Raw genomic sequence first — 24338 nt, 5'->3', positions numbered from 1 at the left:
GCCAGGACCACAGAATGTTTCTGAGAACTTGTTAAATCTATGCCATAAAAAAGTTAAGGTTGTTCTGAAAGCAATAAGAGTCCAACTTGATACCAGCAAGGTGTAATTAAGCGACGCCGAGTGTATATTTAACTATATTAGAATTTAACATTTTGGACAAAAATGTAAAAAAAAAAAAAAAAAAAATGTTTTCACTCGACCCAGAAAAAAATAAAAATAACCGCTTAAAAATAATAAAACTCAAACAAATCACATGCAGCCTTCAGAGTGTACGTAAAGTTCAGACCGGAACTGTCATCAGATTTTGGAAAAATTGCGGGGGGGGAGGGGGAGGAATAAAAAATAAAATAAAATTGTTGGTTTTATTTTGAAAATATCTTCCGGAAACAGCGTGCTGTAGCGTGAAAACTTTTGACAGCGGTGAGGCAAGGAGGAGGGCATGGTGCGGGGTGCTTACAAACTTTTGGCGAAAAGGGGTTGAACCGAGGACGTGTGTGGCTTCTGAGGGGAAAAAGTAGCATCCGTGTGAGGAAGGCGAGTCTCCTGCAGATCATCAGTCTCTCTGTGGACTTGAACCGGCAGCCGTGTCAGTCGCTCTGCTGATCCGGATTCTACTCTGATCCCTAAAGTCTGGACCCAACCATGAGTGCAAACGTGTGGATTTACCAGGTTTTGGTGTGCGTTATAGTGATTTTTGTGGAAACAGGTAAGAATTCTGTTGGATGTTTGATTTGCTTTTAAAGTTAGAAAAACAACAAAAATAATAATAATAAAAAAAATTGATGGCATGAAGTACATTTTTAATTTCACATTCAAGACATAAATGTACAACAAATTCCAATATTTGACAAAAAAATTCTAATATCTGAAAGTTGCTTGTTATTTTCCCTTGAAAATGGAAGAAGCGGTCTTTTTTTAACAACTTTGTACAATTTTACTTCAAATGAAACTGAGCAGCTAATAATTCAAGATGTTTCAACTATCAAATTCCCTAACATTTCAATTTGCAAAAAAAAAAAAGCTTAAACTGCAAACAAATCCACGGTGTTGATATCGGATCAGCACATCAGCTGATTTTCCAACTTTCCCCTCAAAGATTTTTTTTTTAAACAGTTTATCATTAAACATTAAACAGTCTGACACTGAGCTGCAGAGAAAGATGCCTGAAACATGTTGTGATTTATCACTGCACCCGCCTTTAATTAAATGTATCCAAATGAGCCGGGTGTAAATTACTGGTTATCTGAACGCTTGTCCCGGCTCACATCTGTCCAGCCAAAAAGGTCAACAAGTAAAGCACTGTGTCTGCAGTTACCACCTCCAGGGGTGTTGACCCTGACCTTTGACCACACCAGAGGTGGGAACAGTAAAAATGTGCACCCAGGATCGGGGTGTTTGTGCATCTACATAGAAAAGATGTGTGAAACAGAGCAAGAAGCAAGGCATTACAAAGCAGGGAGTGAGCGAGTGTGTGGCGGACTGGGGTGGAGGGGGGGGGCTAACATCTGGCTGCTCGATACTCCAGCACATTTGCACCCTCCAAAACAGATGTATTGTCTGCTTAATTCCCAGACAGAGCCTCTAACCTGCTTCTTTCCTGTTTTTCTTGTATGGCAATGCGCCTGGAAAGTGAACGCTTTTGAATTGGCCACAAAAATGTTGTCATCCGTGGAGGCGAATCATTTATTCAACGTAGGCGAGTTGATGTACGCCGCGCACTGGTGAAACACGGTGGTGGAGCCACCATGCTGCGGTTCAGGGAAGCCGATCAGATGCTGGAGATTCGCCTTCCAGACTCGCCTTAACAACACAGCCGGGAGCCGTCTGAAGTGACGGCGGGTCATCATTTCAGTGTGTTGGAATAGTCAAAATTCATCCCTGAATCCAAGTCGGAATCGAAACCAGGAAACTGGTCTGTGAGTTCATTTGTGATTGTTGCAAGACACAGGCAACATGTGGCGGAATGTTGTCTGATGAGATCGGACCAAAATTCAACTGTTTAGCTTAATTGCAACGCAGTGTGTGTGGAAGAAAATGAACAGTACACACATCCTGTCCAACGCACCATTGCTGCAGTGAAAAATGGTGGTGGAAGCGTCATGGTGAGGAGTTGCTTTCCTTTGGCAGCCGCATGAAAACTGGTGTGACTTAAAGGGAAGATGTTTGTTTTTTTTTCCAGCTGAAAAGAAGGCAGTTGTGCACAATTGAGGATGGAAAGTGGTTGAGGCAGGAGGCGGGGATTCGACCTTTTAACAGGGAAGCAGAGTAAACTGCCAGATCAAGCCACGTTCATTTGGTGGACCGGTTCAGTCAAACGGATCTCCAACTCAAAGTAAAAGTTTCAGTCCTCCACCGTTCCCTCCCAATCCACATTCAAACCTGTTTCGTCTAATTCGGCTGCCTCTTCCCATTAAATCCCGTCGCTCTCGCCTCTCTCCAACCCCCCACCCCCATGCACCCCCCCCACCCCAGCACCTTTTATCCTTATCCTCATGCTTCAACAAAATACTTGGGAGATATGTGGAGATAGCAGGGGTCTGAGTGCAAGGAGAGGAAGAGACTAAGTGAAATCTAATTGAGCGGCCTGGCCAGACATCAGGGCTGGAACAACACGGTGATGACTGCCAGATGTGGTCCAGTGGAGCCCAAACATTAATAACATGTCCTCCCCTAAAACCATTTTCGACCACGACAAGCCTCTAAACGGTCCACAGTTTACAGAATCCTAAGTACACACACAGCGTCTTGTGTTGGGTCTTGGCACGGGGGGCATGTGGCTGTAACTCGGTAGCGAAAGATTTTCCTGGATGATTTATGTCGCACTTGCCTTTAATTACAAACCTAAAGTTTAAAGGTGCCTGGGAGCACTAGGGAACTACAGTTGCGGCAGAACTCAATCCGGCTAAAGGAAGAGCTTTTTCCAGAGCAGGTAAAAATGAATGATTCGTGTCACAAAATGTTCGTTCGAAGAAAAAAAAAAATATGACGCTGTCCTGTTTCTGAACCCTCCGTGATCCCATGTGCATTGTGCCACTTTTTTTTTTCTTTTTTTTTTTTGCAATGATAGACTTCTCTTTTGATGTGCCTCTTCCAAAGAAACTCCTTTCAACAAAGCTCTATAAATAAGGCAAGAAAGAAATATAATGGGTCCATTTGCTCTGCCGACAGCTTGACGGTTCATTTTCCACACACACACTGTGGTTTTTTTTTCTTCTTCTTTTTCTTAACGTTTCCAAAAGCCGAGAGGCTGTACATTGAGCATCATACGTAAAAATGCATCTTTTTTTATGAGAAATTGAAAGTTTCTCTGGCAAGCAGGGTCACTGAATGAAAGTTCTGGTTGCTCAATATGGAAAGAAATAAACGACAAGTCATGATTGTTAAACAGCAGGACTCCTTTATAAGTCTTTACCAACGCTTCCAAAAATCATGAATGCAAAGATTATGAAATTGCTCTCCGTAGGAGTCGTGATAACTCATAAATACATCAGTAACTTAAAACCGAACCGTGCCAAATATGACAGAATTGGGGGAGGGAGGGGAAGACGACCTTAGCCAGTAAAATATGAGATCTGCTTTCATGAGGGGATCCAGTGCAGCAAAAAAAAAGCTTGCTGACAGGTGTCACTTTCCTTTGTCAGTCCTCACAGCTCCAGATAACTATAGCTTTGGATGCGAACGTGCTTTTTGAACGGGGCTTTCATCCCTGAGAGAACGTTTCGCTCTTGTTTGTCTGACATTCTCCGTAAACCAGCTGGGACAGAAGAGATTAGACGTCTGCTGCTTCCAAAAAATGAAAAAGGGGGAAAAAAATATGCAAACATGAAACGGTTTCCTTGAATATCTGCTGGAGAACACGGCCGGCGCCGAATGGCAAAGTGCGATTCTGAAAAGAATCGGCTCCGGCAGGAATTTGCTATTGCCACTTTGGAAATCAACGTTGCCTTTGCTGTCGTGCCAACGGTTTGCAGCAAAATTGCCACTGAAAATGTGATCAGTCTCCTGAAATGTGCCAAACAAGCGGCAGAATATGACAGGGGAGATTGCACAATGTGCGGTGAGGCAATAACCGTTAACGCGGAAACGTTTTGAGTCACGCCGTTGAAAGTGATAAGGTATTTTGGGTGGCAGTAAAATAAACAATGCAGAAGTTCAGACTTGTTTAAAAAAAACTGTAACCCTTTGGAGTTATTTGAGTTGACTGAGATTCTAAATAAGAAATGTTCCTCAGGTTTTTAGAGACGCGACCGTAAGTAGCTCAAGTTTGCTGCTGCACTAAATAGTACAGCAAATACTTTTGGAACTTTCCAGTAATTTCCAATTAGCTGTCTTAATGTCAGCTAATTGATTAATGTGTACTTTTCCTGAAACTTTCATTACTTGTTGTTCTTTAAGATTTTGTTAAGGTACTAAGTGGGACTTGCCTAGAAACATTCATGGATCTTACTTACCAGTTGTTAGTTTCCTGGTACTTGCTACATTCAGGAAAGTAACCTCTAAAGATCAACGCAAATACTTGGAGGTTTTTGAAAATGCAACTCCTTAAGTTTCTCCTAAAAATATGAGCCCGGTTCCTGAAAGTAGCCTGTAAGTTTGTTTTTGTGTTTTTTTTTTTTTTTTTTGTTTTTTGTTTTTTTGCATAAGCTCTTTTAGGAAACAAATTCTTCTAAAACAAAACAACAAAAAAATCACATCTCTGTACATTTTAGGTTGCTGTCAAAAACATCGCCGTCAGTCTTTACAGAAGTATGAAAAGAGCGACAACCACATGCTGATTTGCACAGACTGTCCGCAGACTCCAGTGGTACAAACTAGCCGCTCGCTGGAACACTGCGCGCGAAAATGCAAGAAGAAAAACTCCATTTGCAGGTGAGTCACAGCTTCTTCTTCTTCTCTTCTTCTCTCCCCCCCGTCTTTTCTCTGAATTCTCTTGATTCCCCTGCGTTCCCTCCCCGCGCGTCTGGTTGTATTTACATATTTTTGTTGTTTATCGTGTGGTCATCTTTCAAGCGCTTCCCCTGTGTGTGTGTGTGTGTGTCCGCAGAGCTTTCAACTTTCAAAAGGACAACAGGAAATGCCACTTGCTTCCTTTTGACCGTTTCACCCACGGCGCGCAGAAGCAGGCCAACGTCAACTTCACTTTATGCGAGAAAAAAGGTAAATGTTATCGTTTTCGGAGGCGCGTCTGTGCTTTTTCTCACGAGAACAGTGGAGGAGCGGAGGATCTGCTCAAGATGTTTGTAGTGGTGACACATGTGTGTGAGCTCGTTAAGTCTGAAGGTGTTTGCTTTCCCTGTTGACATTTTCAGAAGACATGAATCTCTTCACGCCCAGCAAGTTGACTCATTCTGCTGTGGAAATGTCGGTGCTTAGACATCTAGGCTCAAGTGGAGCATAAATAAAAAATAAAAATATATATATAAAAAAAAAACAACAACAAAAAAAAAACAACATTGCTTGCTTACACCCAACACAAGAGCTCTGCCTAAAATGTAAGCTGTTGAATCCAGCACTTTAGAATTTATTGCGGAATTTACGAAAGCTCCCTCACTGTGTGACATTTAATGAACTTCTGGGACTTGAGATTCAACTAAATGCTCTCAGGAAAAAAAAAAAAAAGATCTCCTTTTGACCATACTTGGGCAACTATGTCTGAATCAGTTCATGGCAGTTCAACTTTTTGGCACCTGTACGAACTTGGCACAATGACAGAACATTCAAAGCCTGATGTCTTCCGATGTCTCTTGTACCTTTTTTGTTCTCGCAGAATATATTAGAGAGTGCATCAGCGGCACCAAGGACAACTACAGAGGGAGGAGGTCTTGGACGAAGTCAAACATCACTTGCCAAGCTTGGTCTGATAATAACATCAATGAACACACGTAAGTCCTCTTTTTTGTCCTGGGGCCTAACAGAAGGTCGGGCTGCCGTGTTTAAATCAAACGGCGCCTCTTTGGCTTTGGCACCGGAACATCCAAAGCGTGTTTCGTCCCACTTAGATGACTTGGATGTTTCCGTGTTTCGTCCCACTTAGATGTGGATTATCAAGAATGTCGACGCTAATGCTGCCCCGGCATGAGAAGCTGCCCCGAACAACCGTCGTTGAGTGTTTGTGATACCCGGCAGTGAAACTTTTTCATCGTTTTAGAGGACATTTTGGCCCATTCTCCTTCTCAGAATTTGCTTTTATTCAGCCACGCTGGAGGGTTTTCAGGCATAATTCTCATTCATGATGTTCCTGGTTGGAAGCTAAATTTGTCATCACACTAATGCCACCATGTTTGACTGTTGGTGTAATGTTTTGAATGCTGCTGACATTTGATACCAGACGTAGCGTGAGACACATTCCATAATGTTTCTCTCTTGTCAGTCTGAGTTATTTCCTTTATAGCCTTGGTGAATCTTGGTTAATTGGTCAACTCTGTTGGTTTGACAAGCTTGTTTCTGTAATGGATGACTTTTTTTTTTTTTCATTTATTTGAAAGCTACCCTTTTGGGTAACACTTTATTTGAAGGGGTGTGCATAAGACTGACATGACACTGTCATCAGCATGACATAACACCTGTCATGAAATGCCAACTTTGCATTAAATTGTCATAATTTACAAAATCATGCAAAGTTGGCACTTTTACTGGACTTTTAATGCAACTTTTAGATCAACTTTGCCTTAAAAGTGTAATTATTTACCGAATGACACTTCATGACAACCGTCATAAACATTCATAAAGACTTCTTCATGTTCATGACAGGTGTTATGTCATGTCAGTCTTATGCACACCCCTTCAAATAAAGTGTTACCTATTTTGTTTCTGCTTTGGATATTCTTGTCCATTTAATTTAAAACACGTATGACACAAAAGCAAAATAAGAAATATCTATGGGGAAAATATTGCTTTCGCTGCTATTATTATTTTTTTTTAGCAATTTACCCATTATTTAGTGCGAATGCTTCACAAAAAAAAGTTCTGGTTCCCTGCTCACCAGGCATCGCGCTGATCATACACTTCCTCTCGCTAAATTCCCGTAGATTAAATCCAAAAAAGCTTCAAAGCTCACGTCTTTTTTTTTTTTTTTGTAGACTTCCAGCTTCGTCCAGGATGCTTCTTGTATTTTTCTCTGTGCCTGATACTGAACAGACCTCAGCGTCTGATTTATTGTTGCTCGGTTCATCCCCTTCCACCTCGGGGGTTAAGGGAAGGTGGAGGCTCAGAGACCGTTGAACGTTTATCCAGAGTTAAGTCAGATTTCTTTCAACACATGTAGGGATGTCCTCCCCGTTGACTTTTTTTTTCTTCTTCTTCTTCTTCTTCTTACTCCGCTGCACCAGAGGCCATCAGGTGGATCCCAGAGATGTTTTTTTTTTCTTCTCGTCTGCAATACGGCATCAGATGAGTGACTTTGCAGAGATGGATCTTTGCCAGCTTCTCATTAGCGGCGCTCATTAGTTACAAGACATTTTAACTGTGGCAGAGAGGGGATTTGGGAGCGGGGGTAATAACAGTTTGAAGAGGTGCGGAGTGAATAATAGAAGCGGAGCAGAATAAAATAAAGAAGGCGCAAAGATTTATAGACTGAAGTCTTTTTTTTTTTTTTTTTTGTCTCGTGTCCAGCTAAGTTCACTGAGTTACAAGCATACTGAGAGAATACACAGGTTTGCTCTCAATTAAAACAGATTGCGGCGTGGCTCCTCTCGCTGCCCCGGCCCTGTCATCACTTTCCACAAGCAGCGGTTAGCATAAGGAAACCTTTGTCATCGTTTATTTGACACATGGTCTCCGCGCTCTACTCAAATAGAAGTGGACCGCTAATGTCGAATGTTCAAAATGAGAGATTAACTGAAGGGGAGATTCGGCACCACTGCGGGCTTACCTAACACGGGACTGTCCTGCTGTGTGGGAAGTGCCACCCCAAAGAACAACGCGCCATTTGAGGTTCAGGTAACTATTATTTTCACGCTTGGCTTATTAAGGTGGCGGGGGAGGAAGTATTTTCTCAGGAGGGACCCGTCAAGGAGTGGAACTTCCACCTGTTGTCGGTGTTTGAGGCTTTAAAGCTGAAAGCGGTGTCGGCCGGTCAAGCATGGAGAATGCGCAACTCCTTCTTGTTTTACACGAGGACCCGAGCTTGATTTAGCCCGCCTCGTTTGTGGAGAGCCACAAATTAAGAGAAATGAGTCTTGTAATATTTTGAACATTACAAAGAGACGTTACGTATGAATGCAATGAGATGGTTCATTTTAATGAGGCTGAAGTGTTTGTAGGCAGACATTGTAGATCTTCCAAGACGATACGGTCAATATGTTTGCCAGTTCTAGCTTTTCTTAGCTAATGCTAGCGTAGCAAAGCTAACGCTGTTAAAAGGTGTTTGCCCTTCTAGTATCTTCAATGAAAAGAAAACATAGGGTGTTTTGGTAAATATTTGTGAGCTTTAAAGGTGTTTGTAGGTAGACTTAGTTTATTCTTTGTTGGGGTATATACTATAGATTCAGTCGCCAGATTGATATAGCTCTTAATTTGCATGGCTAACATTAGCCAAACAATGCTAAATATGTCGTGTGTTCGCTCTGGGCTATTTTTCAGTTAAAAGAAAGTGAAAAATAATAGAATTCTGTGTAATTTCAATAAGCGTTCTATCCATTTCTTTTTAATGTGACTGAAACAGTCGGTGCAATAGTTGAGAAAAAAATTGCATGAATATTTAGTTTATGTGCTGTGATTTGTATCCTGAATTTCTAAATTGTGTTGTCATTATTTTTCTGCATATAATTACACAAATATAATTTGTGTAATTATATTTGTGTAATTACACAAATAAGTTTTTCCCTTTAGCATAACTTAAAGGGAGTCCCCCCTCCCCCCCAACTGAAGTCATCGGTTCACCTGAAACACTGAGTTTGTTGCAAATTCTGTTCAGACATTTTGCAGCAGTTACTTCAGGCCCAGATTTCATCTTCGGTGTTATCCAAAATCAAGCCAATATGTGTTGTTGGCTCAAAGAGGGGAAGCATGTGTGCATAGTGTCTGACTGCACTCCAATGGGAACAGATTTTGGCAAAATGATGAATAACTGGCCAACATCTGTTAGCAAAACATCATTACAGCTAACTTTCTCCCATGCTGCAGCCTTTTTGTGTTCTCCCCAAACTTTTTACTTAAAGTGGGAAAACTCGTGATTCCATTTCTAAATTAACAACACGGCATTTCTGATGGAGTCCTACAGTGTGCTAAGTTTGCGAGTTACACAAACCAGATGTGATCTTTGGCCCTAAGCAAAGATTTGTGCCGTTTTGAAACAAGTGTTTCGTTTTAGAAACATGCGTAAATGAGGATGTAGGCATGACCGTGTCACACTCGTTTTATTTGCTACGTTAAATGACTAAGTTTACTTCCATTATTAGATGGAATGATGTGCATGATCAGCGAAACCTTGCAAGAGCCTCACAGAAGCCCTAGAAGGAAGTGTTTAAACAAGTTCCAGAAGGAAGAACATTCTGTTTTTTGTTTTTTTTTCTAATGTCACTTGTCCAACAAGATTTTCGACATTTTTTCACGCTTTACTTTTCAGTTCTTAATCATTCGTTAAGAATGAACCTTGCCTTTCTGTGGAAAAGTGAGTCTGAAGCTTCCTCCTCTGTCTTCAGTTGCTGTCTTGTGGTCTGCATGAATCAGGAAGTGTTGACGTGCCAGGTTTTTATCATCCTGCCGTAGGATAAGATGAATTTTACGCACTGTCCATTTGGCTTGGGGGTGGGGGGGAGGGCGCAGATTCTTTAGCACCCCTTCTTTTCTACACCATGTTTGCACGGGATGCTATTTTTTATTTCTAACACTTTCCTTGACACTAATGTGGTGTAGCAGTTGACAGAGAAGGATTACCTTTAAATGCGCTCAAAGGTGGCCGGCGGAGGAGCTGCTCAGTCTGCTCCAACTGGCCCGTAGCGTAACTCTGCTGCTGCCGGTTACCGCGCTGTGACATTTGAGCTGCTTCACACATCACAGAGTCTGGAAGTGGTTGGAATTAGTAATGTGATTATGCAAAAGGTGCTAACACGGAGGAGAGAGACGTATTGATGACTTGGTTTACATTTGACTGCTACGAGAGATCATTCCAGGATGTAAAGAAAACGCAGGCCGCTCAGACTGCAGGTGCTTGAATTTCACAGAGCTATGCATGTAACATAATTAAGTTTCCCTTCGAATTTATTTGAGTTGCTATGGAGCGCGCTTGCAGTTCCAGCGCGATACTAAAAACACGGCTGCTGCAAAGCAAGCGTGCGAGCGCTCCTGCAAGTTTATTTTTGCGGCTCATGGTATCGGTTAACACCTTCAGCGATGTCCGTCTGTGCCTCCTTAGGTTTTACCCAGACAGGTACCCAACGCAGGACCTGAGGGAAAACTTCTGCCGGAATCCCAACAACGATCCTGGTGGTCCGTGGTGCTACACCACAGACCCCAATGTACGAGCCGAGGAGTGCGGCATACCGCAGTGTTCACAGGGTAAGACGGAATCTCCTCTGTGGACAAAACGCTTCAGTTTAAGTAAAGCCCAAATCGAGAGGCCCTCAAGAGTTTTAATTAATGTTTGCGTAGTTTGTTGGTTTCTCTGTGCCTTAGGTTTTGTTTGCTTTCGTGAAAAGGGGGAAACAACGTTTCGATAATTGTTGTTTCTTTGTTGGCAGAAGTTTGCATGAGGTGCAATGGGGAGGATTATCGAGGCAAAGTGGACCAAACGGAGAGCGGCAAGGAGTGCCAGAGGTGGGACTCAAAATGGCCTCATGAACACCCGTTCCAGCCCAAAAAGTAAGCTGAAATCCACAACGTTGATCTTTCTCACAGACACCAGCACACACCCATGACAGATGCTTGAATAAATGACGCTAATGCTCAGGAGAGGTAGACCTCACCAGTTGTTATGACTTACTTCCCACCCGACTTCCTTTTTTTCCCCCCCCTGTTTTCACTCTCTCCCTGCAGGTATCGAGATAAAGACTTGAGGGACAACTATTGTCGTAACCCAAATAACCGTCTGCGGCCCTGGTGCTACACCATGGATCCCAGGACTCCGTGGGAGTACTGCAACATTACCATGTGTGGTAAGGGTGTTTTATATCTCCAGCTGGGAGCTTTGTTGACTAAAGTCTTCAAAGAAAGTGTGACAAGACCAACTGATTGTTTTTGCTCTGATTTATGACTACATTTTTCTCAACATCTTTCACGCTCCCAACCTTCAAACAATGTGTCACACAATTGTGAATCTGTTAAAGGACTCAGAAGTAGACAGTTTTTTTGGGGGGTGGGAGGGGGGTTGTATCACCAGCACGTTTTATCATTGAAGTTGGTACATGCAAGAACTTCAGTGGTTTTGGTGGTCGTCTGAAAATATAGTTCCCCCTTGAGAAGTCTTGGAAGTTGTCATTTAAAGTGGTGTTTGGCTTAAAATCCTTCCACCTCAACAAGGAAAAGGAAATATGTTGTTTGTTACTGGGATCGTCTGCCTGAACAGAGAAATTGAAAATTGGACAGTGACAACGAAGGCCATTGTGCCAACATGCTTCACACGGTGTTTTATAAAGGCACAAATACCCATTGGACTTTTTTTTTTTTTACATTTTGCGACATTACAAACTCAAACTTGTATGTACTTTGTTGAGATTATGTGACAGACCAACACAAAGTTATGACTATTTAGTGTATGAAGAGCAAGGAAAAGGATGATTTTATTTTTATTTTTTTTACAAATGAACATCAGAAACGTGTATGGCGTGTACGCATTTAGTCCTTTTTAATGGAATAGCCCTATACAACCCCTAAATAGTGAAGACTTCAGTGGTATTTTTTCATAATTTGGTCATTATGAGAAAGCAGCAAGTGTTGAAAGGTCATAAGAGACTCTATTTGCAGTTTGCCACAGGCTGTTAAAAGCAAACGTCAAATAAAGGCCACTAGAGCCAACAAAACCTAAAATGAAAAAATGCATCGTCATCCATCCACAGCACACCATAGTCACAGTGAAACACGGTAGCGGCGACTGCATGCTGTGGGAATGCTGTTCTCCAACAAGTATGGGGAAGTCAGTTTGAGGTGCCGGGAAAATAGATGGAGCAATGATTTAATTTTCTCGATGTACATAGTTTACATAGACAAATAAAGACTTGCAGCTGTAGCTGCAACAAAAAAAGTGGCTCTAATATTGACTCAGGCAGCCTGAACCATGTGTCACTTTTTCCTCCCTTCATAATAGCGCACTACCTTGTGTTGATGTGTCACCAAATATCACGCCCCCCCAAAAATACGCCGAATTTTGTGGTTTTCACGTGAGAATGCTCAGCAGACGTGAAGAGGCTTTGCAAGGCAACATGGGCTCTGACAGGGGACAGTAGTTGTTAGTGGCATGAGCGTTGGGTTCGAATCACAACATTTAGAGACAATTTAATGTGAAAGGAGGAAAGCGATTGCAGATGCTTCCTCCTGGGGCTCCGGGGTCAGCGAATGGTGTGATGAACATGAAAATGATGTGAATCATATGCTACGGCCCTCACAGACACTAGACTTCAACCTTACTTAACAGCAGTCGGAGGCTTTGGACTTTCTGACGTCTCGGGCAGAGCTCTGTCGGCTTTAATCAGCGCACAAATTGAGAATATATCTGTTGGAAATGGTGTTTCATCAGAAAGTAAATGGAAATAATTTTGGAAAAACCCTACAGACCTTCAGTTGTTACACACCTGACACGCATTATTAGGGTAGAGGTGAATAATATAACTTCACTTGACTCGGATTACATGCGTGTTGGATTTGTACCTTTGACAGCATTTGTTCTTCAGAGGTAACAGAGGCATGGAATAAACGTTCATGTCATCAGCAGATCCTTTCTGTTGTCAAAACGCATCCTCTAAACGCACGCGATGCATTTCTCTCTCCTTCAAAAACACACACGCGAGCACGCGTGTGCGCTCTACAGTACAGCTTATGATTTACAGCGAGGGCGGCGGTTCTTCATTTGTCCAGATGTGTGCATCCCTCAATGCCTGCCCTCAGCGAGATAAAAACCACTGACCTGTACAGTGCGGAGCACACAGACACTGGCATGCGTTACATCAGTCCAAAGAATCCCTCTCTTCAAAACCGCCTTTTCGTTTATGCCTCAAAACATTCCTGTTCCTCCTCCATCTTCCCTCATCTCGTCTGTCAAAGGCTAAAGAAACAAAGACAGGGTTCCAGAGGGGAAAAGTGCCGCTACCCCTGCACTGCTGAAAGTTGAATTCCATCTGAAGATGTTTGAAATAGTTTGCCGATGGTGGAAGTGGCTCAAAGCTGACCGGTGACGGCGCGAAGGCATTTGTAACCCCTTGAAACTGCTTCAGTTTTGTCAAATTGCAAAGCAAACTTTGATGTATTAGATGCGTCGACGTCGTTCACCCTCTCTGGACTGACACTGCGCACGACGACATTTCACTGCAATTTCAGCCGCAGGTCTTTTGGGATCTGTTTCTGTCAGATTTGTACATCGATGGTCTGCGAGTCTTGGCCTCAGGCCAATGTCCTTCATCTTTTAGACGTGTCTCTTGTCCAACACACCTGAATCAAATGCCTGCATTACCTCCTCCGCATGCAGTCGCGGCCTCCAGAGTCTTGCTGATGATCGCATTATTTTACTGGGGTGTGTTGAAGCAGAGGCACATCTAAAAGTTTTGGACACCAGACCTCGATGCATGGAGTTGAAGACTCCTGGCCTGAAGGGTTTGTCCATTCTTTGCAAAACAGCTCAACTCAAATTAGAGTCTGTGAAAGTGGATTTTTCAAGTCTTGCCAGAGACGAGCCTTGACAAAATGTTGAAAGGTTAAAGGCACACAAATGCTTTTGGAAGGTCCTGTGGATGGCTTCTCCTTTTACCCAAGAAATGTACAACTAATAATAATTTTTAGAAGATGTTATTTTGCAACAGTAAGAGCGCTGTTTTAGGCAAATTGTATAATTAATGCTTGTGGAAATCCCCGTGTGCAAGAATATGTTGCACCACTGTTGTGAAGACAGTGAGAGTTTCCTATGCCAATAGCAGCATGGAGGGAGTGCTACTGTTTTTGATCATCTGCCTCTACATTAAACATGACACATTTTTTAGAGGATTAACGCCTCCCTCCTTTCCTTCCTCCCTCATTCTTCTGTTGGGATCCAGCTAGTGACTTTCCCATCTTTCTCATGGCTCCCCTCACTGCAGCATTTTTCTCTCGCAGACTCAGACCACAGTGAGGAAATCGACGTCAACACAACAACGTCCTGCATCCAGCGGGACGGCGCAAATTACCGCGGGACGATGAACGTCACTCCAGAGGGCGTGACGTGTCAGCGGTGGGACTCCCAGTTCCCCCACAACCACTCGTTTCTCCCTGTGAACTTCAAATGCAAGTGAGCGGACGGGAAGAAAAGCAGAAGTGTTGAAAGCGAATAGCCTAACTGTCAACGATGCCGTCATCGGCATCGTCATTTAAATTGTAGCCGGTGTGTTTGCCACAGAGACCTTCGGGAAAATTACTGCCGCAACCCCGACGGAGCAGATTACCCATGGTGCTTCACCACAGACCCTAACCAGAGGATTGCAAAGTGCACCCACATCCCCAGATGCGATGCAGAAGCCACACCGAAAATAGGTGAATACATAGGTGTTTATTGCCTAAAATGCAATAAAACTTGAACTGGGTGAAACTAAAACTATGCTGCTTGAGGACTTCTGGCTAAAACATTTTTACAGATATTTTTTCATTGTTGTTATTATTAATTTTGTCTTAACTACTGCTCTGATTAAGCTGTTTTTTTCAGTCAGTGTCATTTTTTTGCATCTATATACTCCATTTAACAATTAATCAATTACTAAATTAGTTGACTTATCACGATTAATCCAATTAATTGTTTCGGGCCTAAACTCCTGTAGCACGTTCCTTACAATCTACACCAAATGTTTAAAACAGTCGGGGAAAGATAGCCAGGGGCAGAAATGTGAAGTTCAAGTTTACTAAGAGCATTTTTTCTTGCTATTGTTTTTAGCCTTGCCGGTTTAAGCAGTGATGTATTCAAATAAGAAACATATTTTCTAAATACGTCGCAGGCGAAATGTTTTTCAGGAACATCAGAAGCAACAAATAACAACAAGCGTCTTGTAATTTGTAAAGAAAACCCCACATTCTTCCTTAGAGAACATAATTCAAACACCGAACCGCAGATGCTTAAAGACACATGTCATGCTTTTTGCTAAATTACTCTGACGTTTCTGTATCACTCTCACAGGACCGAGCCCCTTGGCAGCATGCTGCCCAATGAATTCCATTTCACAGGAGAACAAACACACCAGACTTTGGCAGCGGCGCTCGCTGTCGTTTCCCATGTTCCCCCTGCTTTGTATTTCAGAGGACCACACATGGCATTTACTACGAGCCCCCTGTTTTAGAACAGACACGGTATAAATGAAGTTTAAATGTTCTGTTATATGTGGGGGAGCGATAGTTGCACAGGCTGTCATCGACGCCGACCTGCTCCAAGCCACAAGAGTGTTTTTGTTTCTCTTTGCGAATGCACAATCGTGCTTCTATGCTATGCAGATGTTCAGGTGTTTGCGAAACCGCACGACTCTGTTGTCCTTGGCACTCTGGTGAGTTTTTAATGAGATTTTGAAAAATAACTTAACCTCACTTCTCCCCAGACTGTTACGAAGACAATGGAGAGATGTACCGAGGCGCCTTATCGACAACTCGATCAGGAATTCCCTGTGCGGATTGGGCACCTCATATAAACAGGTAACAAAGAACTTGTTTTTGTTGCCATGGCAGCACATACCTTTTTTTTTTGTTGTTACTGGGTAAGTGTTGACAGTTCAGTTCCCATCACTTTGTGAAAAATCTCTTTAATATTAATGAAGCGAAGCAGTGAAAACAAACAGTGAAAGGAAACCAGGGTGCCTTGGGGGGGTCAGTACCAGGTCTAATTATTATTCAGTTTACTGATGAGAGGAAACTCTGGGGTCCTCCCCGAGTGACCCATGCCGACTGAGACGTTGCCCGTTTTAGGACCTGTCGCTTTATGCTGAAGTAAGGCTGTTGGATTTACTTAATTTCCAAGAATTTTAAAAGCCAGAATGGCACAGACAGATGGACATGTTCCAGAACCGACCCCTGACCCGAGGAAGTGCTTTCTGAGGAGAACAGATCAAAGCCAATCAGCTCCCTCGCATCCACTGCAGCCAGCAAGTCTACCCCGCTCAAGGTTAAGGGTCATCCCAGGGAAAACTGCTGAGAGCTACAGCTTGTTTAACATTCTCCTGGGAAGTGGAATTATCTTCACCCCCCTGACAAATTGTTGCCCTTCGCTTGGCATCGTTTTTGTGCCTGTGTGTCCAAACCCCTGCCTCGTAATTACTTTTCAAGGGTATTTTGGATATTTGAGAAGATTGCGTTTAATTCTTGCACAGCCAAGTGGCGAAAAGACACACGATTAGATGCGAATTCCTACCAAGAGTACAACCAAATCGTTCCGTAGAGGTTGTGGCTCCTGTTGGTCTGAGCCCCGCTGAATGCTTAGACTGCATACTTTCATACTCCCTTGAGCACCCTTCAGAAAACTTTTCTGTTTCCTTCTATGTGCTCTGCGCAGCGAAGGCAAGAGGATTCATTGCGCTATAAGAAACCCAGAGCCAAACTTTCCAGGCATAATGGGATTGCTTACAGCGTGAATCTACTGTATGTGCGTGACAGCGCAACTCCATGTGCAGTATACACATACTTGGTTATTTTTAGAGCGAGAGGGTGTGTATTAATCTTCATGAGATGTGACCCAGTGTTGGCTCTCTGTTGCACTGTGCGCATGATAACAAATGCAATATGAGAACCTGTATTTGTGTGTCTTACAGTGGGGATTCTCACTCTACAATATCCCACGTAGGGCTGGAGAGGAACTACTGCCGGAATCCAGACCGAGACAAACATGGCCCCTGGTGTTACACAAGTCCAAATAACCGCTTGGTCTGGGACTACTGCAAGCTGAAGCAATGTGAGTCAATAAAGTGCTTTAACATGTGAAACTAAATGTCAGGAGCTGCAGAACCTGGACGCTTCTGTTTTCATAGACTTTAAGAGGCCCAGCTGATGCACCTGTTTCCAGGTGTTGCGTAAACAGCAGGATTAATGCTGAAGCAGATGTAAAACCCACAATCTGTCTTTCAGAAGGTTAAATAGCTACCACTGACAGCTACTATTATTAGCATGCTTTTTTGGACGGTGGGGACATAATTTGTTGATGGAGAAAGCTAGCTTTTGTTTTTCCTTGTCTTGTGCGTTTGTACCAAAGTTTAACCAACTTTGCAAGAAAAACTGTCTATGAAACAAGTCAGAACTTGTCTGTTCTAACTCAAGTTGTTTCACTTTTTCTTGCTAGGCACCACACACATAAATGGAATATGTTATAGAATATTATGCTATGTAGCAAAGCTAACTGAGATATATTGCAAATAAAGCAATCTGTAGCCATTGACGTAACCAAGCTAGCTTTTTGCCTACACATTACTTTCTTTCTGCTAAGCTAAGCTACTTAGCACTACATATATAAAGTAGTTTTTGAGAAACTAGTCAAAAGTATTGGCTTTGATGATTAGCATAATGATAATATACAGCCAGAATGAATTTGTGTCTCTTTTTCGTTCCTGTTTTTGGTGCCGTGCTAAGCTAACTGGCTTCTTAATGTTTGCTGTTTTTTTCTCAAGCACCTCAGAAGTGCCATTCAGCTATCAAAAATTAACTGGCCTCGTTGGAAGGAGAATCATCAAAAATAAAAGTGTTTGTTTTACAGCTAATCATCAAATCTAAACCAGTATTTCAGCATGCCTTAGCCACACTGACTGGAAGACTTTGCTGGTGTTGAGGTGTGGTGCAATAAATAAAATAATTTAGCTTCACAAACTTTTGGAACCACAACAGAGCACAGTAATAGCACTTCTCTTCTCCATCTTGTCTGATGTCTTGTGTGATCCTTAAGCTGCGGTTTTGTTTGGCAGATAATACACATTGCCCAAACAGCTAACAGATGGCAAACCCGACTGCCAGTCTTTTATTTAAAAAAAAAAAAAACATTGGTTCCTGGATCCAACATTTTCTGTGGCTGGTTTCAATCTTGGTGCTCTGAAGAACCTCTTATGAATGGCTGCATAATGATTTCCATAATGTAAAACATGTCCTCCATGAGGTTTTTAGGTCTTGAACAAATTTATCCGCAGTGTTTGCTGTCAAAGCCTCTAACAATGATTCAGACGTGCAGATAAGTTTTTATAAAGCCTGCCATTTTCTTATGTTCCCTGCTGCTGTGAGGTCTGTTCTTACTGTTGTGATTTTCTTACATTAGGCGAATCGGCAACAGTGGCTCCTCAACCAAACAGTAAGTATCCATTTTGCTCATCTGCCCTCACTAGTCTAATCCTCCTCCTTGGCGCCCTATCTCTGATCTCCTCCCTTTTCCTTGTAATTCTTTAGATCTGACCCTTCTGTGTTCATTTACCTTAACAAATCATATGTCATGGTTGATCTTTTGAAGCTATAGTAAACATTATCAAAATATCTCCTTATATAGATCTAGCGAAGCCCAAGATATCATGCTTTGTGCATATAAACACCAGAATAGTCGGAGGACACGAAGTGCAAGGAGCAGATGGCGGCTGGGTTGTGAGCATTCAAAGAGAGTAAGTCCGTTTCTTTGTTTTACGGGACATTCTCAAAGTTTGCAAAGATTTGCCAAGTGATAAAATTATTTCTGCAAATTGTCTTAGGAAGGTTCATCAGTGTGGGGGATCACTGATCAGAGAGGACTGGGTCTTGACCACCTACGATCAGTGCTTCACGTCCTGGTAATGATCTATTTCCTGGTACTTTCCCCAAATAATCAAGCTTACCGTTGTTTTCTCTGTGTCTTACCTTTTTTTTTTTTTTTTTTTTGGGCTCTCCTCGTCAGTGTTCCGGATCTCAAGGATTACAGCATTCAAGTCGGGCTGCGTCACCTGAACGAATCTTCAAGGCGTCCTAGGTTGGGGATTTCTCGTCTGATATGTGGCCCAGAAGGATCCAATCTGGTTATGTTGAAACTAGAGAAGTAGGTACTCAGCCAGCAGCGACGTTTCCATTTATCTGTTACAATATATTAACTATCAACATGCTACTTGCTCAATTTGGGTCTCCAGAAAATTTCTGTTTTGTCTTTCTGTATGAGGCCTCACTTGCCTTAGATAAAGTCAGTGTCCGTGCCTCGACAAGTCGATAAGTGCAGGGGAAAAATGGCATCCGTGGGAATGTTCCAGGGTGGAAACGACTGCTGACTAAAAAGAATTCATGGGGTCCAGCTGAAATATGTCAAAAACAAAAATATCTTGACAAATCCCCAAAGCTATTGGTGAAAATATCCTGCAAATTGACAAGAATGGAAATTTTCTGGAAGGTTTGTTTCCTGATAAATGTGGAGTTTGAGAAAAAGTTGGTAAAACATGTTGGTTGTAGTGAGATGACGTTCTTGCTGCGTCAGAACCTGAACAATTTGGTGTACTTGGCTGAACCATAACTTCTGCCCTCTACTAGAAAATCCTGAAAGAGAATGTCCGGCCAGCAGTTTGACCTTAAGCAATTTCACCTTTGAAATCTTAAATGTAGCTGGCTTATAACAATCCTGCAACAAAGAGTCGGCCAAAATTCCTCTACTGGAATGTAAAACACTCCATTTCCATTTATCATTCATCCGTGACAGCATTTGTTGTTGCTTAACAGTTTATAGGGTTAGGGGGCAATTACATTTTCACGTAAAGCCAGGTTGATTTGGAGAGGGTTTTTTTTTTTTCTCCCCCTTAATAAATGAAACCATTGTTTGGGCGCTGTTTTTGAAATTATCCTTGATATTATTTCACAGAAATGTACATCTTGATCCTCAGATTGCTTGGTTGTAAAATTACCATGATGTTTGTTTCAGTCCTGCCCCGGTCTCCGAAGGTGCGTCGACGATTCACCTCCCGGTAAAAGAGTGTCACATCGCCGAAGGCACCAACTGCACCATGTACGGATGGGGGGAAACAAAAAGTACTGCCTTCCTTCGCCTTATAACTCCATCACCCTTTCAATGTCTGAGGCTGTTGAAGTTCAACTATTTACACCTTACAGTATTCGTTAAATCGCCGACCGTAGATCCCTCTCTGTTCAGATACAGGCCTTGACGAAGCTCTGAACTCCGTGACGATGCCCATGGTCGACAATGAAAAGTGCCCGCACATCAAAGGGGATGCGGAGAAGAGCAGAATATGCGCTGGAGGCAACAAAGACGAAGGCGTATGCGATGTGAGTGTCAACTGCTGTGTGTGCCTGAAACAGTGTTCTTGTTTTAAATGTTCACGATTTTTGTAATGGGTTTCATAGAGATGTTACGTGAAGTGTGTGAAATCAGAGCTTATAGTACATTTTAGGATTTTAGGCTGGATTTAGTTGCAGAAGAGGCTCATTGTTAGCAGCTGTCGACTCACTGTTTGCGTCGTTTCGTTTCAGAGAGACGATGGCGGCCCGCTGGTTTGCCAGGAGCATCATCGAAAGGTTGTCGTCGGTGTGAGCACGCCGCGGGCAAAATGTGCCTCCGCGCAGCCCGCCCTGTTTGTTAATGTGGCCTTCTATTCAGAGTGGATCTACAAAGTGTTCAGACTTTACCCCAGTTTGCCGAGGAACTGACGGGTCGGAGTGGGAAGAGTCCTGCTGTGGACTGCTACACGAGGCTGCCGATGAAGAGGCAATCGGGACCAGAAAGCGTTGCAAGTCCTGTTCACGCTGAACCAGCAATGAGGGAAAACTACCTTTGGGAAAGTCGCCACTCTGTTGGAGCTCAGATTTAGAAGATGGAATGTCCCCACCTTAAAATTCCAGGCGACCTGCGCTTGTTTTTGCGACTATTGTCTTTGGCACATAGGTGGCAAGTGTTCTTGTTGCGACATGTTCAGAATTTCTGAAATCATGCAAATAAGGCAACAGAAAAGATGCTTTTGAGTCAGATGGTGACTTTATCTCCTGGAATGTACTTGAACCTGGTGACTTTGGTGACTACCAGTTAAGGTAGCTAGCTCATCTTCGACTGGGATTTCTGTGTTTCTTTCAATTTGTTTAGCTGGGCTACAAATTGTGCTTTTTTTTTTTTTTTTTTACAAAAAAAAAATGTACGGGAAAGATGAAACAACCCTGAGGGCCAAAAGTGCCACAATCCAGCAATTAGATAATCATATACAGTATGTGTAAGTTTAAGTTAAACTATGAGAAATATATTAAACAGAATGATTTATCTCTCTCTTTTTATCTTCAAATAAATAGGTGATCAATTAAATCAATGTGGAAGAATATTATAAATACATAAATCTGTAGTTTTAGTGTTCCCCAAAATATGTAATTAATTCGGATAATTTTAATTAATCATATACTAGAAATATAAATGCAACTATTTCAGCATTTATTTAATGATTTGATTTTTTTTTTCTTTTTCTTTTTTTTACCCGTCAAAGTCAGTTAGCAGTGTTATAGCGAACGCGATTGGTCTGCAGTTAGCCAATCCGAACCCAGGGCCCATGGCAACGAGCCGTAGCAACATATTTGCATGACAGATTACAGTTTTAGTGTATTTATTATGGTTTATTTCTAAACACACATGCATAAATATTTATCTGTCAAATTATTTATTCTTTTATTGTGGCACTTTTGGCCTCCGGTCCAGTGTACAAATGGACTCATCCGCTCTGGTTGTCAGGTACTTTGCATACATCACAGCTGTTGGTTGTTTCAGTGTTAAAAGCATCAGGCAGACAACTGTGGAAAACGGCTGAAAGAATGAAAACGTAAGCATGAAAATGCCATTAGAAAATTCCTCGCAGACTCCCTGTGAGAAAATAAGTAAGTCAGATGGTTTATGAAGCCAAAACTGTCCGCCTGTAGGTCCAGCAGAGTTAGAAAAATTGGACTTTGGATACATAAATCGTTAATATGAGTACATCGAATGCACAACAGCGGCAACCGTGGCCAACCTGGCAGTTTTAATTGTGTGCAGTAGCTGAACTACCTTTTCCCCAGTTAACTGTAACTGTTGGTTTCCTCCCCCCCCCTCCCTCCTGAGACAGAGAGAGGCTAAGTAGGACTGAGCAAACTGCTCCAGATCTTATGCTAATATTTGTAGCATGAGAAAGAAAGAAGAGCCATGCCAAATACAACATGGCTGTTTGGTATCCAGTTTGGAGGGAGCTGTGGCCCCTGGTGGGCTGTGTGTGGTCAGTAGAATATTTTTCTTCTTTTATATAAAAAGCGACTGTGTACAGACCTGCAGATTTATGGGTTGTTTTTTTTTCCCTGACATTGTGTAAATTTTTATAGGTCTTATAGATCTGGATTATTGTCGGTTCATTTAGCATCGTCGGATAGGCTTTGAACTTCTGATTGTGTGGAGTATTTAAAAAAAACCAACACAAAAAACCTAGTAGGATGTAGTAATTTATATTTATTTTTTGTAACAGAGAGGATGAAAATGGTCATAATTGGGTTCATAATTTGATGGTATGCTTACTTTGTGGGTTATATTACAAACATGGTATCAAAGGAATTGGTTAAATGTGAAGAAAACAAATGTACGGTTCGCTTAGATTCCAAAAAAGCAAGACAGAGATGGCTCATCAGCTGCCGAAATGTGGCTGAAAAAAAAAAAATGGTTTGAGATTTTTCTCTACTATGCAAAAACAAACCGTGTTGTGCTGTTATTCTTCTATCTCGAGCATGTGGTCTCCGTGAGTTCCAGCTTTCGACCTTGATCCGACAAACCAAAGAGCCACTTTCCATCTCATTTCAGCTCATTACCAATGAGCTAAACTTCTGAAACAGACAAGAACATTTCAGGACCTTCCTTTCTTGTTTTCTTCCCTCGTTTTCTATTGTAACTTTTTTGGTTCTTTTCTGGTTACTACGCAAAAACACTTTGGTCGGTGAAGTTTATGTCTGTATAGTTTTGTTATTCAAAGGAGAATCTCCTTTGAGATTCAAACGAGACAATTCTGCTGCCTTCAAGAGTCTAAATCTGTTTTTATGAATATATAACCGGCGACAATATTGCAACGTAACTGCAAATCCAAACTACTCGTGTACATTTTACAGGAGAAATCCAGAAAATGTGTATCTCAGCTGACAGGTGAAACCAAATGCCAAATGTTGTTTTGTTTTTTTTTATTACCATGGGAGTTGTGTTTTGACTGTGTCCTGAATGTGTTGCGACTGTTATTTAATTCAGCCTAACGTAATGTAAATATGTAGATATGAGTGGTATATTTTGTGAACAGCACACTTATAAAATACAGCTGCTATTTCTTTTGTATCATGATATTTTTTTTTTTTCAGATTTTTGTATCCTTTTATATTCATATTTCTAATAAACAGCTTTACAGCCACCCGTTTCTCTTCCCCTGCACGTTTTCGTTCGTACAATTCCATTCATTCTGCTTTTGGCGGTCGTGACGTTCTCCCGCTGAGAGAAGCGAACTCCTTGTGTATGATGAATATTCTTGAGTGGCTGCAGCAGCAGGGGTTATCCATACAACTGGTCGAGCAGATAAATTATCACGTCCTCGGAAACGTTGGGATAACAAATGCGGAGATCGCTGGCCTAAGTGCTGTGGAGTTCACTCTGGATGAGCTTTTCAGCCAACTTTGGGGTTGCTCAACATGAGATAAGAAATGCGTTGTGCTCCAGATTTAAGCTTAACATTTGTGCCAAATCATCAGTGGAGGATTTCAAACGGTACTCTAGGGATTTCTTGCATGAAAGACAGAGGACAGGTACTGAGATTCTGTCACGCTAAACATTGATAAAAATTTTTAAAAAATACTCAAAAGCAGAAAGAAAAATAATCTCGTGAGATTGTATGTATCCTGTTTACACACTGCACTCTTTGGTCAGCACTTGTAAAAAGTAGCAGCTCTATTTTTCTTGCATTTGATAGATGTAAGTACTCCAGAAGTTATTAATGTGTTATCTTAAAATGAATCTGTTCCACTTGCATTATGAAATAAAGAGTTGAAGAGGATGACTGGGAATGTCCTGTTTGTAATGGACTCTGTCCATAGTTTAGATGCTCTCCAGTTTCAAGATGTTTTTTTTCTTCTGCAGCCTAGCCTGTTGAGAGAAAAAAACTATTAAATACATGTTGTGAGTTGCTAATAAATGCCTGAAATTTGCCATTTAGGTGCTGTTGGCAACGAATAGCATAGTTTCCCCACACTTTGCTATTTTCTTTTGCTACTCACATAAGAACTGATGC

At 42.0% G+C, this 24338-nt stretch overlaps 1 protein-coding gene across 4 annotated transcripts; it reads left to right on the top strand.

The window, feature by feature from the left end:
* The first annotated feature begins 338 nt into the window (after positions 1-338).
* Positions 339-23892, top strand: hgfa (hepatocyte growth factor a). 4 transcript variants are annotated; one of them, XR_014086054.1, is made up of 18 exons: positions 339-706; positions 4710-4869; positions 5045-5157; positions 5768-5882; positions 10355-10497; positions 10680-10800; positions 10975-11093; positions 14236-14407; positions 14498-14649; positions 15696-15789; positions 16899-17038; positions 18383-18415; positions 18608-18716; positions 18804-18881; positions 18986-19123; positions 19988-20071; positions 20216-20349; positions 20554-20695. XR_014086054.1 is itself a non-coding variant. In XM_008400602.2 (18 exons), exons 1-18 carry the CDS (start codon positions 643-645, stop codon positions 20728-20730), a joined length of 2169 nt encoding a protein of 722 aa, XP_008398824.1. In that variant the 5' UTR covers positions 344-642; the 3' UTR covers positions 20731-23892. The 4 variants fall into 4 exon arrangements, 3 of the variants coding, with proteins under 3 accessions (XP_081460095.1, XP_008398824.1, XP_008398825.1); XM_008400602.2 differs by having other exon boundaries at positions 344-706; positions 19988-20094; positions 20554-23892; XM_008400603.2 differs by having other exon boundaries at positions 345-706; positions 14516-14649; positions 19988-20094; positions 20554-23892.
* Positions 23893-24338: the final 446 nt, after the last annotated feature.

This window comes from Poecilia reticulata, chromosome 23, assembly GCF_904066995.2.
Source record: "Poecilia reticulata chromosome 23, P_reticulata-male-v2, whole genome shotgun sequence".
Classification (NCBI taxonomy): domain Eukaryota; kingdom Metazoa; phylum Chordata; class Actinopteri; order Cyprinodontiformes; family Poeciliidae; genus Poecilia; species Poecilia reticulata.
This window is presented reverse-complemented; position numbering and strand designations above follow the sequence as displayed.

Coding starts and splice junctions, on each gene's coding strand:
- hgfa (XM_008400602.2), top strand. CDS start 643: ATGAGTGCAAACGTGTGGATTTACCAGGTTTTGGTGTGCGTTATAGTG. Junction 5,158..5,767: donor CACTTTATGCGAGAAAAAAG/GTAAATGTTATC, acceptor TTGTTCTCGCAG/AATATATTAGAGAGTGCATC. Junction 18,882..18,985: donor GATCAGTGCTTCACGTCCTG/GTAATGATCTAT, acceptor TCTCCTCGTCAG/TGTTCCGGATCTCAAGGATT.